Source organism: Rhineura floridana, chromosome 15 (genome assembly GCF_030035675.1).
Source record: "Rhineura floridana isolate rRhiFlo1 chromosome 15, rRhiFlo1.hap2, whole genome shotgun sequence".
NCBI lineage: Eukaryota > Metazoa > Chordata > Lepidosauria > Squamata > Rhineuridae > Rhineura > Rhineura floridana.
The window spans coordinates 25,816,812-25,832,379 of NC_084494.1; the positions used below are offsets into that span (position 1 = coordinate 25,816,812).

Genomic DNA, 15,568 nt, shown 5'->3' on the forward strand with positions numbered 1-15,568 from the left:
TAATACCCTACAGACAAAGCTGGACTTAAATGCCCATCAGCCCCATTCACCATAGCATATAGGCCAGGGATGATGGGAGTTGTAGTCCAGCAAAATCTGGCTAATATAACAGGATCAATATCTGAAGTGACAGTATGGGGATGGGCAGGGAGAAGGTTAGAAGATTACTGTACAAACTTACGGCAGACGGTGTTTGTTCTCCAGGCTCCAATGGTAACTCCTGCAGCTTGGCACGCAGCTACATAAGCCTGGATGCTCTGACAGAGAGTTTCTCCTGCACCATTGGCTGCACACATGTCATACAGACAGTGGTTGAAGTATTCAGCAGGGTCCACCAAGGAGTGACAGTCTTTGAATGGGCCTGATTCAGCTTGAATCATTCCACAGGAACTCTCAGGTTGGTACGGCTCTGTCTTGGAGGCATCACAGATGGGACATTGATCCCCACAACCATTGGAGCAATTGACACCATCAATGGGAAACTGCCAAGAGGCCCCAAACTCATCCACATTCTGGGTGCTTTTCCCACTGGGTAGAGTAAAGTCATCGGTCCTGTCATTATTGAAATTGCCACATAGGCCGTTGACATGTCCTTGATAGGTGCTGGGGACAGACACAAAGACGTACGAGGAGGCATCAGAAAGGACTTTGAGACCAAAGTCAGACTGGACAATGATATTGTTGCCCTCCTGGTTGGCCCAGAGTTTCCCATCGGTTGTCCTCATTGGCAAAGTGTAGAGTTCTCCATCCACCTGTATTAACCACAAAGAAGGCGAGTAGGGACACTGTTTATTATTATTATTATTATTTAATTAATTAATTTAAAGTGTGGTATTCAAAGCTAGTCCTATTCGGAGCAGACCCATTGATGTTAATGTACATGACTAAGGGCACAATCCAACTCATATTTATGTGAGGGCTGAGGAGAGTTGGATGTGGCAGATCCCTGACAAAGCTGCAGGGTCCCAGCTTAGCTGGGCTCCACCAGCAGAAGCCCCTCACCCTGGCTCAGCTGCAGCAGAGCCAGGACCCTGACAGCTCAGCCGGGGGTCCAGTGAGAAAGCCCAGCCCAGCAGAAGGGGCGCCAGCAGAAGCCGGTATAATGCCTGAAAAAGGGATGTTCTGGAGGAGTGCCGGGGTGTGTGCGACTTATGCAACATCCAGCTCATGTTCGGAGCATTCCTGCGGGTCCCAATCCAGGCCAAAGTTATGCCACGAAAAAGCTTGGTCTAAGAAAATAATTGCAATGCAAGTATGCAGAGAGTGCTTGTTCCCCAGCAGAGGTATTTGTGAAAGCTGTCTTTTATTTGTTGGTCCCTGCACACAGCTCCCATTTGAGCCCACTTTTCGCAAGCCTGGAGATTCCTGAACAGCAAGTGGATGCTGTAGACCTTCCTGCCAGCTCCTCCTCTGCCAGCACCCCTTCTGCCGACTTCCTATGAGTTGGATCGCTCTGTAGGTTAGGTTCATTAATTTCAATGAGTCTATGCTGAGTACGACTTGTTGAATACTACCCATAGACCACTTTTCAGGCAAAAAGAATGTCTCCCAGAGCAGTTTACAAAGTAAAGGTACCTTCAGACTATCACTATTTTGCGGTGTGTGTGTGTGTGGAATTCAAGCACATACCAGAAATTTGAGTATGTGCAATTCAAGTGACTGAAAGCACCCTGTCACCCTAGTACAACAAATCCACTGAGAGAGAGAGAGAGAAAGAGAGAGACTTTTTGCAGTTAGAAAAGGGACAGGGAAACACACTATAACATTGAGGTGAGTGAGTCCTCCAAGGCTCTTCATAGATTGGATTAGGATTTTCCTGAGTTTTTCTTGGAAAAAAAAAACTGGAAAAGCCTGGAAAATACCCTGAGCTATTCTGAGGGCTTGCAATGATGCCACCCTATGCCTGTCTCTGCCATCTGTACACCCAACGTCAGCCCCACACTTCTTCATTCACTTCCCTTAATTTTGCAAGAACAGCAGCTGTGGAACACAGGGAAGAAAGCAGGGGGATGTTTCTCCACCCTTCCCCATCACATTCCATCACACTTCCTAACCGTGTGATAGGTAGGGAAGGGAAAGGAATTTGATTTTTTTTGCATCTTAATGAGAAACTCCTTAATTTTCACTTCCCGAAACAACGTGAGAACCATCTCTGCTTCAAAAGTTGTACTTCTCTGAATTTTGTGATGCAGTTTTCCAACGAAACGTGTACAAACTTGTGTACAAAAATGCATATATTTGGGGGGAATGAGCATAAAACCCGTATGTTGGTGAAATACAAGAATGCATCATATTGGGGTAAATTGTTTGCAAAAATGTGTATATTATTTATGTTATTATTTAAAGCGTTTATAAACCACAATACTTTAAAAATAAGCAGTCAAAGCTGCATACAAAAATGTGTTTGCAAGGAGAAATTCGCACTAAAATGCTGATGACTATTTTTTTTAAAAAATCACAAATTGCTGCAGAAATCTGGAGAAATGAATTGAATATTGTTAAAATGAGAAACTGAGAGAAATCAAAATTGGCAGATTCATCCATCCCTAGTGATGCACTAGGGTGCAGGGGACAATGGGAAATGTATTCCCAAGGAACGCTTCATTCCCTGCAATTGTAGGAACTATGGGTGAACTTTCCTGGCATTTCTATTTCAAAGTGACTCAATGCAGAACAGGGCTTACCTTGATCTTCCACTTCATTGCCTTCTCAATGACAGCAGTGTATCCATGAAAAGAGACCACAACCATCTTGGTCAGGGACCTTTCATTCTCCACCAAAACCAAGAAGTTTGCCAGCTGAGGATCCTGACCTTGGACTTTAGCTAAAGTGTAAGTGCAGGTTCCATGGAAGTCATAGGCCCGTCCATCAAAAGTCAAGTAGTGGGAGCCTGCAGCCAAACTGCATTTGCCATTCCCACTAGGGTGGCAGCCTTGGATACCATCCTCCACCCTGCATTCCTCATGAGCCCCACAGGAGATGTTCTGGCATTTGACGACTCCGTTGTCTGTACAGTGGCATCGCTCCTCACAAAATGAACCAGGGTAGAAATCCTCTCCCTTCTTGTAGTACTTGCCCTGGTGCACACAGCCACAATTGCCAACAGGGACACACTGGTCCCCACTCAGGACAAACCCAGGATTGCAATAGCATCCTTCTTTGCAGGACATCTCACACCAATCCGGAGCAGAGAGGGCAAGGCAAGTGGCAGGGCAGCCATTTCCACAGAGCTCATATTGAGAGTTGAGTGAGCAGGCAGGGCCTGGAAGAAAGGACAAAAACAGAACGTGGAGAATTTCAAGCAAACATAGAAGCTATTTCAGAGGCTAGATGGTTCTTTGGGCACCGGGAGCGGAAGAGGTCTGCTGGGCTTTGTTCCTCTTTCTGTTTATGGAGTGACATCTGCTGGTTAGAGGAGATATTAGCAAAGACTGTCATTTGAATAAAAAATACTTCTGACTACTACTAGTAGAGTAGTTTAAGAACACGGAAGTCTCTTAGTGTTAATAATAATAATAATAACAATAGGAAGAAGAAGATATCTGGCTTTGTCCTGCAACACTTGAAATTGCTGAAAAATACAAAACAGAGCTGTTAGAAGCACGACACCATTTATGTCTGGATGGATAAGATTAAGAAAGAAAGTGTTGTGCTGCTTCCACTCGCTATCGAGATTTAACATTGAAGAGATCTGAACACAGGTGCATGAATGATCAGAGTTGAATTGATTTTGACACTTAAATGTTCAAGCTGTGAATCTGAATTTGGAGATCAGTAAATTCAAAACAATTCAAACCTAAATGTCCAATTTGCTTTAAGTATTTTTGATTCAGATTGAATTTTTCTTAACTGCCCTGTATGTGTCAGGACATACAGTAGATGTTGCTGACAAGGCTTGAAGCACAATCAAAAAAAATTCCAAGTATCTTTTGAAATCCAAGATATTATTTTAAATCTTAAATACTTTGGGCTGTATCCAGTTCAATTCTACTCAGAGTAAGCCCATATTCTGAGGATGACTGACCAGTATTATCTGAACACAAAAGTGTTCAGATTTTAAGACATTGCCTTTGCCGAGTAAGAAACAGAAGCCTGTTCATGAACTGCAACATATTCAAATATTCTAGTGTGGGAGAAATTCCAAACTTCAAAATTCTAGATATGTCAGCTTTTTGCAATACTTTCAACTGATGAATGTTTACATTTAGCAAACACTTGCCAACAAAACACTATAGGGGAGGAGCTGTAGCTCAGTGCTAGAGAGCAGGTTTGCATGCAAAAGGTCCTGGCTTCAGCCCTAGTACCTCCAGGTATGACTTAGAAAAGATCACTGCCTGAGATCCTAGATAGCCACAGCCAGTCAGTGTAAACAATAGATGGACTGACTTGGCATCAGGCTGCTTCCTACATTCCTATGCTAAAGCAGCTTCAAGAGGTGATACTTACTGCAGAAAGAGTCCGATCTCCATTCTTCAATCTCAACATCGAGAGCCTGGCAGGCTGCCACATAAACAGTGATGACATTGCAAAGTGTGTCATGCTGACCATGATACTGGCAGACGTCAAAGACGCAATCGTTGAAGTAGGGTGTTGGGTCAATGATCTCATGGCATTTGCTGAATGGCCCATCCTTTTTGATGAGGATCCCACAGTATTGGTCACCCTTATAGGTTTGCTTCTGTGCCTCTCCACATGGTGGGCAATCGCCGGTGCAACCCTCTGAGCAACCAGGGACCTCTGCCACCTTCCAGCTCTCTGCAAATTGGGATATGCTGGATGCTTGTCTCCCATCCTTCATAATCAAGTCATCCTTGGGGTCCAAGTTGTAATTGCCACAGAGGCCACAGACAGCATTGACGTATGTACCAGGTACAATGAGTTTGACGTAGCTCTTCCAGTCAAAGGTTACTGTCAGGTCAAAATCAGTCTTGATCAAACCCTCACTCCCACTGATATAAGCCTTTATCTTGTCTTCGTGGTAGAAAGGCAGGTTCACAAAGACTTCGTTAACCTGGAATGGAAAGCAATAGGGACTGTCACCACTGCTGTAGTGAATGGGTTGTATCAATGTACATTGAAATGAATGAATATGACTAACTGAGGCCCATTAATTTCAATGGATCTACTCTGTGTAGAAAGCTTAGTACAACTCAAGATCTATAGACATTAGGTATAGACTTAACTTGGGTTCAAAAGCCCCCTCTAGTGAAGCTGCCTTGAGAGAGACCTATATGAAAACACATTCTTGAGTTCACCTGTATAGATGTGTGGATTTAAAAAGAGGGAAATGGATGGTGAGGCTATTAGAATGCCTCATTCTATCTTAATTTTAATAGGATCCATAAAGCAGGCTCCAAAAAGCCTCCATATAACGCAGAAAGAGTTTTCTCTGGGAGCCTAAGCAACATAAATAAACCTACATGGATAAAGCTGTCACATGCTAGGAAAATCAAGCCCCAGTTAAGAATAATGTAAGAAAAACTCCAGATTGGCTGTGCCAAGGGAGTGAGGTGACCATTTGCTAAAGCAGCCTTTCCCAAACCAGTATCATCCAGATGTTTTGGATTGCAATACCTGTAAGCCCCAGCCAGCATGACCAATAGTCAGGGATGGTGGGAGTTGTAGTCCAACAACATGTGGAGGGCACCAACTTGACTAAGGCTGCACTAGAGGGAAAAAGGTTAGAAGTGTTTGTCAGAAGTCATGCCCTCTAGTGCTCATGAAGTGCTAACCCTGATGGATTTGGCCAGTGTCCCACCACCTACCTCGGGTCAAAAGAAAGGATTGCAGAGAGACCAACCAAAGAAAATTTCTTGGCTCAACAGGACAGACTAGATTAGATGATATCTGAAAGACCGTCTCCTCACCTACAGACCCTCTTGGATGTTTTGATCAGTGGAGGAGGCCCTCTTGGTAGTTCTGCCACCCATGGAAGCTTAGATGGTAGCACCCTGGCAGAGGGCATTCTCTATGGTAGATCTGAAGCTGTGGAATACCCTCCTGACACAGCTACACCACTGTATAGCTTTTGTCATATGCTGAAGACTCACGTTTTTACCTTGGTGTTTCATACCTGAGATACATTTTTAAGGCCTACCCTATTCTTCTGACTGTAAATTGTTTTTAACTGATTTAATTATTGTATTTTCTGTATTGGTGCAACCTGCCCTGGGACCTTATGGAGAAGGGCAGGTAAGAAATCTGATGATGATGATGATGATGTGGGGAAGGGCTGTAACTCAGTGGTAAAACATGTGGCTTGCTTGTAGAAGGTTCCAGATTTAATCCCTGGTATCTCAAGGTAGGGCTGGGAATGTCTCCTGTCTGAAACCTGGAGAGCAGCTACCTGTTAGTGTAGACCAATGTTCTTTAACCTTGGGTTTCCAGATGTCGTTGGACTACATTCCTATGATCCCTTGACCAGTGGCTAAGCTGGCTGGGGATGATGGGAGTTGTAGTCCAAGAATATCTGGGGGCTCAAGATTGAAGAACAGCAGTGTAGGCAATACTGAGCTAGATAGGCCAAGGATGAGTAAAACAGTTTACTGTGTTCCACATAAAAGCTTCTGGATCAGGTTAATTCCCTATTCTGAACAGCTCTCACTGGCTTCAAACCACCTTTGCCTTTCACCCATCCTCAGGAGCTGGATCTCAGATGGCCATCAACTGCATATATTTAATGAAGGATTTGGATCATGGCTTACTTCCCCTATACTCTGCATGGGAACAGACCCAGTAGATAAAGTGACCACACATCCAAAGATCTTTACTGCAGTCTCTTACAAAGAAACCCATCTCCTCTGTCAAGATGCAGGAACTACTTCAAAGAGTATTTACAAAATTGGCAAAGCACACACCCCTAACTCCAAGAGCCACAGCCATCCTCCAAAAGGGTTCTGTAATGACATAAAGAACAGCTACATACATCTACCGATTGCCCATGTCAGTACCTGGATCTTACGTGGATGCTCCTGGCTCAGTACGATGGTTACATTGTAAACCTCTAGTGTCACCACTTTGGTATATGACACCCTTTTGTTGCCTCGGTTGTTGTTCTCCACATTGACAGTGAAAGGCCTCAGAGTCGGGTCATCAGAGCACAGTCCAGCCAACTGGTAGATGCATGTGCCCATGAAGTCATATTTCTTCCCATCAAAGGTGGTATAGTGAGGGTCCCCGGATGCTGAGCAAGTAGCAGAGCTGATGGGATGACAGCCCCGGATTCCATTGACCACAGTGCACCTCTCACTGACTTTGCAGCCCGCTGGTTTGCACACCACTATCCCCAGGGTGGAATCACACCTGCAGCGGGAACCACAGGTCTCATCGGCCCAGAATTCCTCCCCGGGTTTGTAGTAGAAACCATTGTAGGTGCAGCCACAGCTGCCTATGGGCACGCACTTGTCGGCACTGAGGACATGGCCATCATTGCACTGGCAGGTTTCAGCGCATGGCTCTTTGCAGGCAGAGGGAGCCGTGCGGTCAGCGCAACTGGCTGGGCAGGCATTTCCACAGAACTCGTAATGGCTGTTCTCAGGGCACGGCAAGACTGGAAGGGGGAGAAGAATAGCAGAAAATTAACAACGGATAAAATGTCCCTCGACGTGGCTGATGTTGCTAAAGTGGTATGAGTATACAGGGACTTTGGGAGTTCATGGGCAAGGCAAACTGCCCTCAAGTATGGTGGAAGATACTACCTACTGGCAGCATAAAATAAGGCTCAGCTGCCAGTCTGGTCAGCTTCTGTATTTGGAATGGCACCATCAGGACTAAACAAATTTATGGAGGGCTATCAATGGCTATTATCTAGGATAGTTGTGTTCTATCTCCACTGTGGGAGGCAGTACATCTCTGAACAGCAGATGCTGAGAATCAGAAGCGGGGAGACCAACTGTTGCACTCAGGTCCTGCTTGCAATCTTCCCATAGGCTTCTCCTTGTGCTGGACTAGGTGAGCCTTTGGCTTAATCCAGCAGGGCTCTTCTTGTGTTCTTGTGCCATATGCAGCAAAGTGTCTAGGGCCAGCCATGGCTCTCTTCATTGCAAAATTCAGAGAGAGCCATAAAGCTCTGTTGCTGAAGAAGTGCTAAAGCAGTTGGAGGTTATCTTGCGTTGGACGCTAACCAAGCTACTCTCTCAACCAGAGGTTCACATGCCAAGCTAACAAGGTCTGCCATTGAGGGTTTTCATTTTGTCCTAATCTTATCTATAGCAATGAAAAAACATGGTTGGTGGGCTGCTTTGTGAGTTTATTTATTTATTTACTGCATTTATATACCGCCTCATAGCTAAAGCTCTCTGGGCGGTTTACAACAATTAAAAACAAGTATATAAATTTAAAACGATACCAAATTAAAACCCATAAAAACCGATAGGCAAGTTAAAAACGTGCTATTCAAATGCTGTTAAAAAAGTTTCTCTTTGTATGGAGTAGTTAAGGATTTTATGGAATTTGAAGGTTTGTGGGCTATTAATAATCATCCCTGCTCTAAGCCATGGGTGCCATTATGTAAACTCCTTATGTACATAGGGCAGGTGTGGGGAACCTTTGCCCTCCCAGTTGTTGCTGAACTACAACTCCCATCATCCCTGTCCATTGGCCATGCTTGCTGGGGCTGATGGGAGTTGTAGTTCAGAAACATCAGGAGGGCCAAAGGTTCCGCACACCTGGTACAGGGGAAGAGCACTCACCACAGCCAGATGCAGTCCTCCAGTCATATATGACGGCACCAGCTTTCCTGCAGGTTTTCGCATAGGCCTCCAAGGCCTGGCAGAGGATGTTCTTGGCCCCTCCATTGAGACACACGTCATAGATGCAGCTATCAAAGAACTCTTCTGGATTCACTTTGGTGTGGCATTCTCTGAAGGGCCCCCCTGAGGTTTTGCTGACCACCCCACAGTACTCTTCATTTCCGTACAGTCCTCTCTTGTTCTCGTCACACGTCGGGCAATTCCCTCGGCACTGATCCCAGCAAAAGGGGTCCCGGTCCTTGACTCTCCAGCTGCTGGCCCAGCTTACGATGGAGGGGGCCTTGGTGCCATTGAGAAAGGTCATGTCATCTCCGGGGTTTTGATTGAAGTTTCCACACAGCCCACAAGTGGCCCCATAATAGCTGCTGGGGAGAGTGATCACCAGGTACCAATTCCAGTCGTATGTCACTTGGAGGCCAAAATCTGTTTCCAGGACAGCACTGGAGCCACTCTGGTACAGCTTGATCTTGCCATCCTCAAGAGTCAATGGCAGGCTGGTAGTGATGTCATTTAGCTAGAGGCAGAAAGGCAAAACAAACACATGCAGAGGAATTATTCCTTTGGTCTTCTCAGAGTTATGCTCTTTGGAGACTGTGCCACACCATCGCATTCAGCCATGTGCCAAGGAAACAGGAACAACCAAGCTAATGCTAGTCTCGTGCTGCAATTCTAACCCCAGTTACCTGGGAGTAAGCAGAGGATTGCATCCTGTGCAGTGCTGCTCTTTTGTGAGCAGCTTCCTTATGAGGAAGGCCCTCACAAAGGAAAAGCACTCTACACCCCAGCTGGTAAGCAGAGGATTCCATCCTGTGCAGTGCTTCTTTAGGAGGCAGGGCATTGGGTGGGAAATAGGGGAGGCTGGGCACCCCACATCCAAAGGCATGCCCCCCAACATCTCCAAGAAAGATGCAGCTGGTCAGGTAGGTTCCTCCTGCTCTCTTTCTGCCATTTCTCCTCCCTGCCTGACACCCTAACCCTCTGACAGCCTTGGATCGCTCTAGGCCACCCAACCTGTGACAATCCAGGTCTATCTCAACCCAACTTGAGCAGTGCCTGCATTTCCACCCCCTTTGGCCTGATTCAGTGTGGGCCTTGGCTGAAGTAGATGCACAGCCCTAATAAGTACATTCCAATCCATGTATTAGCCTGGGAAGTGCAATTGGGTTGGTTCGCTTTAAAAACTGGATCAGCAAACAATCCCTCTTTGGCAGGGGTCACCACCACGGTGCCCATGGATGCAATGGGACCCTTGAGGTCTTTGACAAAGCCTCTAAGTGTTTTCCCCACCCCACTGCTCATGAGTTGATGAGGATGTTACCTTTTTCTCCCTTGTAAAGTACATAATGCTGAAGGAGGAAGTTCGACGAATGATGGTCTTTCCAATTTCCTCTTTCAACTATGTGTGCTTTTCAAGGCTCAGATTAATTCTGCTGGATCCATTTCACCCCAGATCTCTTGGAAACACAAAGTGTGTGTTTGCTTGCTTTCTCTTTTCCTGACTCTCAGGGTTGGGGGGAGGTTGAACGAAGAGAGGAGAGAGAGAAGAGGCCAGAGAAGGTGGTACCCATGACACCCACTCAAGAATCCAAATGTGTCCAGGAGGCTAAAAGAAAATTGTGACCTCTGCTATATGAGGTTCTGTCTTTTTAAAATTACAATAAAGCCATTAACACATTACTATTCTAGAATATGTCCCCAAAGGATGGGAGTGAGATGTATAATATTGAAGCTGGCTGTTTGCAAATTGTATCCCTTAAAAAGAGAGAAAGAAAGAAAGTGTCCACTGTGTGGAAAGAATTAACCCTCTTAAAATAATTTAGGAAACTACACCAAATCCAGCCTGGATGTTTTTCTTATTTGACTTGGCACTGTGCCTTTGTATTTGGGCTTGGTGGTGGTTGACATCACCATCGTTTATGTTTGTTGAGCTGAGTCACTGTTACTTTCTCACTCATTTATGTCTTGGGTAATCATGGCTCATTTCATCCCAAGTGACCATGAAGATTAGCTGATTTCATGATCAGAGAACATTCTGAGTCATTGCCAGGCCTTGTTTATTCAAAGGTTGGAAAATTTGCAGGTATCTTAGCCACAGCCCCTAACCCAGGAATGGGTAACCTGTGGGCTATTCAGATGTTCTTGGACTATAATTCCCGTTAGCCCCAGTCAGAAAGGCCAATGGTCAGAAATGATGGGAGTTGTAGTCCAGCAACTCTTGGAGGGCCACAGGTTCCCCACTTTTGTCCTGCAGGGAACTTTGACTCTCCCCTCTTGGCTGAAAGTCACAGTTATACACAATCACAGGTTCCCAATCCTTGCCCTAACCTACTATTGCAGGTTGCTCTCAAGAAATTCAGAGTTCCACTACCTATCCTCTGTCCATTGTACTGCTTCACATGACCAAAGGTCCCCAATTATCTCTTCTGGTACCTTAAGTTGTTCAGTGGTCCTTGGGAATATTACTTGGAAGGTTAGGCAAGGCTGACTGGTTTAAATGGTCCAAGTGATCACTTCTGTTTTGACAGTGTGGTCACATAAGGGGGTCAAAGCCACGTCATACCATGTCACCAAGCCAACTCCAGTTGTACTGGCAGCTCCTCATACTCTGGATTCAACCCATGAGGTAAAGGGACTCAGATTGTATTTATTTGTATACTATTCAATTTCCATCTTGCAGTATTTATAGCATCATTACTCAGTGCCTATACCACAAGACAAGCTTCTCATTGGACCCTTATTGAGTAGACCCGTAGTTCATTTTTGTCATGTCAAAGCACCTCCCTGCATCAGGAAGATTTGATCTTGCTAGCTCAGGTAACCAGATTTGAAAACAACATGTCTGCATATAGGATTGCAGCCATATTCACAGCAGTGTCTGATTTCCCCCAGTTCCCCATGTTTAGCCAGGCACAATGGAAAATGAGATAGAGCTCCTGGATAATTAAGGGCTTTTTCTCATGTGAAGCAGTATGATGGTCATTATCTCTCTTTTTCAGAGTGGGGTAGAAATCTGAATTTCTAGAGAGGGACCTGAAATCATTGGTGCATCATCTCCATGCTGATACATTTATTCTTCTTATTCTACGTTAGCTCAATATGGCTGTACAGTGGAATAAATTCTATTATGCTCAGAGTGGTCACCCCCCCCAAGCTGTCTAACATACCCTGATTCGTCCATTCTCCTGCTTGTGGATGGAGATCTTGTACCCGTAAACATAGATGTTGGCCAGACGCACATAGGACACAGCCTGGTTGCCCCTGTTGTCATTCTTCTCATCTATAGTGAAAGGCACCAGAACAGTGTCATTCCCACAATACTTGGCCATAGTGTAAGAGCAGGTGCCCTGGAAATCAAACTTCAGCTCGTCAAAGGTGTGGTAGTGTGGGTCCCCCCAGGCCCAGCAGTTTCCTGTGAAGTCAGGGACACATTTGGCTTTGCCATTCTCCATCTTGCATGTTTCCTTTTCTCGGCACTTCAGGGCTTTGCATGGATCTGAAATGAAAGGAGGAAATGTGAGTGAATGCTAGATGTGATTCAGGGAGTGAGTTTCAGTTGTAGCAAAAGAGCAAGGGTAGTCAACATGATGGCCTCCAGAAGCTGTTGGAAAGAGGAAGACAAAACAGAAAAACGTCCAGTGTTGTCTATGACTAGCAGTGGCTCCCTAGGCCAGCAATCCCCAAGCTGCTGCCTTCCAGATGTTTTGGACTACAGCTCCTATCAGGCTCAGCATTCATGGGCAACAAGCAGGACTGATGGGAGTTACAGTCCAACAACATCTGGAGGGCCACAGCTTCCCTACCTCTTGCTTGAATTAATCTCTCCTTACCCTTATTTATGCAAGCCATGACTCCATCTCGGATCTCGCAGTTCTCATCGGCGGCGCAACTGTGGACCTCACAAGTTACCCCCTTGCCTGGGATGCAGAGGCAGCTCTCCTGGCACCCATTCAGCAGAACCTTCTCATTGGGCTGATGGGAGATTTGGGAAACAATGAAATATAGCAGGAACAGAATTAGGACAGAATCAGAGCTACAACTGAGGCATAGGTGAGGACTGCACATAGAACCCACCTAGAGTTCTGAATATGGTTCTCTGTCACAACTAGTCCTAAAGCCGAGAACTTTCTTTAAAGCACATCATAATTGCATGTTAGAAGAGGTGATATAAAAAAATACCACCTCTCCTCTAAAAGCTATAAAGCAATGTCATGAACATATTCACAAGTATCACATTTCAAGGAGAAACCCATTAATTTATCAGGTCACCAAGGCCAGTCCTACCATTAGGCAAAGTAAGTCAACTGTCTCAGGTGGCAGATGACTCCCAGCAATTCCTCGTAAGCCTCACTGAACATTTCCATAATGAGCACAGATGCTTGTGCTTTTTGATGGAAAAGAATGTGAAACTGAGAAAGCATGGTTAGAAAAGCAGATAAATATAACCTCCTCCATAATCATTGGTCGAAGAAGAAGCATTAATACATTAATTAATACATTATATTAAAAAGGAGGGTAGGAAGGCCAGCTACCTTGTAGTAGCGTCCATTCTTTAAGCACCCACAGTTTTGGGCAGTAACGCAGCCAAGGCCATCAAAGAAGAAGCCATCATTACACTGGCAGCCCTCAGCGCAGGTCTCTGGGCATGGTGCAGGGTCTGTGATCTTGGCACAAGTGGTGGAGCAGAGGGTGGTGCAGATCTCATAGTGACTGTTGGCTGGGCAGCTCAGAGCTGAATCAGAAAAGAAACACATATGTGTAAGTTTAAAAAATTCCCAATGGTACTTAAGATGGCTGGTAAGCGAAGTCAGAGACAGGGACTGGAAAAGGATGGAACATTTCTTTTCTTACATTCACACCAGACATGTATTCCACTTTAAGGAGTCATGGCTTCCCCCAAAGAATCCTGGGAAGTGTAGTTTGTGAAGGGTGCTGAGTGTTATTAGGAGACTCCTGCTCTTCTGACAGAGCTCCAATGGCCAGAGTGGTTTAACAGTCAGCCCCTCTTCCTAGAGAATTCTGGGAACTGGAGCTCCCTGAGGGGAATATGGGTCTCCTAACAACTCTTGGCACCCTTCACAAACTACACTTCCAAGGATTCTTTGAAGGAAGACATGACTGGAATAAGTATCTAGTGTGGATGTGGCATAAGACTGCTGTTTTATTCCGCAACTCTAAGACAGAAAGTAGGAGTGAAAATTTAGGCTGATCTTTTTTTCTTTTTTGCTTATCTCATTTTACTCCAGCCATTGAAAACTGGCCCATATGAGACAATCATAATGGTGGTTCTTAAAATGTTTAGATGTCTGTAGGAGATGGGAGGGATTCCATAAATGGAGGTAGTAGAGTGCTCCTGACTTCTTGGGGAAAGCATTTTAGCAGTGGGACCAACCCAGGTGCCTTTCAGTCTGTACTACCATGATAACTTGTCAGAGGGCAGAGATAAAGTATGCAAGGCCTAAGGCATTTAGGGCTTTACAAATGAACACACACACACACCTTTAACTGTGCCCCAAAGTCATAGGAAGTCACTTCAGATGCTGCTCCCATTTCATTTCTCCAGTTATGCCCATCCCAATGCTGAGTCACCAGTACTTACGACAGAAGGACAGACTCCTCCAGGGCTGGACAAGGATCCTGGCTTCTTGGCAAGCAGACACATAGCTCTGGATACTCTGACACAAGGCCTGGCTGTCCCCGTTGCCCAGGCACAGGTCATAGATGCAGTTGCTGAAGTACACACTCGGGTCCACCTTGCTGTGGCAAGCACTGAAGGGACCGTCAGATGCAGTGAGGATCCCACAGTAGTTGCGCTGTTTGAAAATGTCTGCTTTCTTTTCCTCACAGACTGGACAGCTGTTCCCAGAGCATCCATCTGAGCAAGATCCATCTGCCCCAGGGACTGGAACTTTCCAGGCAGCACCAAATGCAGCTACATCAGAGGTTGTCCTGCCATCAGGGAGAAGGAAGTCATCATCTTTCCGTCCATTGTAGTTCCCACACAGGCCACGCGTCTGGCCCTGGTAAGTGCTTGGGACGGTGACTGTCACATGGTAAACCAGGTCGTAGCTCACAATGAGACCAAAGTCAGTTTGTATCAGGACTTTAGTGCCATGCTGATAGGCTCTGATCTGCCCAGCAGCAACAGTTATGGGGAGGATGTGGATCACACCGTTCACCTGCAGGAAGGAAGCAGCACATTCTCTGGTTGAGTAGGGGTGAGGTTTTAAGCATTGGAAGAATGTTCATGAAGCAAATGGAGGGATCATATTTCATCCCAGTTCTCTCAATCATATTAGCCCTATTCAGGGTTATGCATAGGGCTTGAGTAACCATGAGAAGAAGAGAGTCTGTGCATGAGCATGCTAGCTCCATGCCCATCCAGTCCTCATCACTGTCACCCTCCACATGGTCCAGGGCAACTGTCTGCAGTGAGGAAGCCTCTTGTACTTGTGGATTTTCCTGGATTCCAAAATGTGCAGGGGTCTCCAACAACATCTGGGGACCCAAGGTTGAAATATAGTGATATACATACATATCACTGAGGTCAATCAACCTTTTGCTATTCTTGACAAGGAACCTGTGGCCCTCCAGATGTTGCTGGACTCCAATTCCCACCAGCCTCAGCCGGCATAGCCAATGGTCAGGGATTACTGGAGTTGTAGCCACAGGTTCCCCATTCCTGCTTTAAGCACTCTGTGCCCTCTCATAGATTTATCATAGACAACATCACAACAACATAATGGAAGAATAGTGGGAAATCCTCCCGTCTCCTGTATGGATAACTCTAGTGTCAATCAGGCCTTATGCATTAGTGTGTC

The 15,568-nt window shown here is 45.6% G+C and overlaps 1 protein-coding gene across 1 annotated transcript in view; it reads right to left on the minus strand.

The window, feature by feature from the left end:
- Positions 1-15,568, minus strand: part of LOC133370842 (IgGFc-binding protein-like) — a 94,812-nt gene that overhangs the window by 66,956 nt on the left and 12,288 nt on the right. Inside the window, exons 8-16 of the mRNA XM_061597719.1 lie at positions 14,347-14,926; positions 13,280-13,479; positions 12,578-12,719; positions 11,915-12,243; positions 8,691-9,264; positions 6,951-7,549; positions 4,447-5,011; positions 2,685-3,262; positions 182-752 (exon numbers count right to left, since the gene is read on the minus strand). Coding sequence (XP_061453703.1) covers positions 182-752; positions 2,685-3,262; positions 4,447-5,011; positions 6,951-7,549; positions 8,691-9,264; positions 11,915-12,243; positions 12,578-12,719; positions 13,280-13,479; positions 14,347-14,926 — 4,138 coding nt within the window. The remainder of the gene's footprint in view (positions 1-181; positions 753-2,684; positions 3,263-4,446; positions 5,012-6,950; positions 7,550-8,690; positions 9,265-11,914; positions 12,244-12,577; positions 12,720-13,279; positions 13,480-14,346; positions 14,927-15,568) is intronic.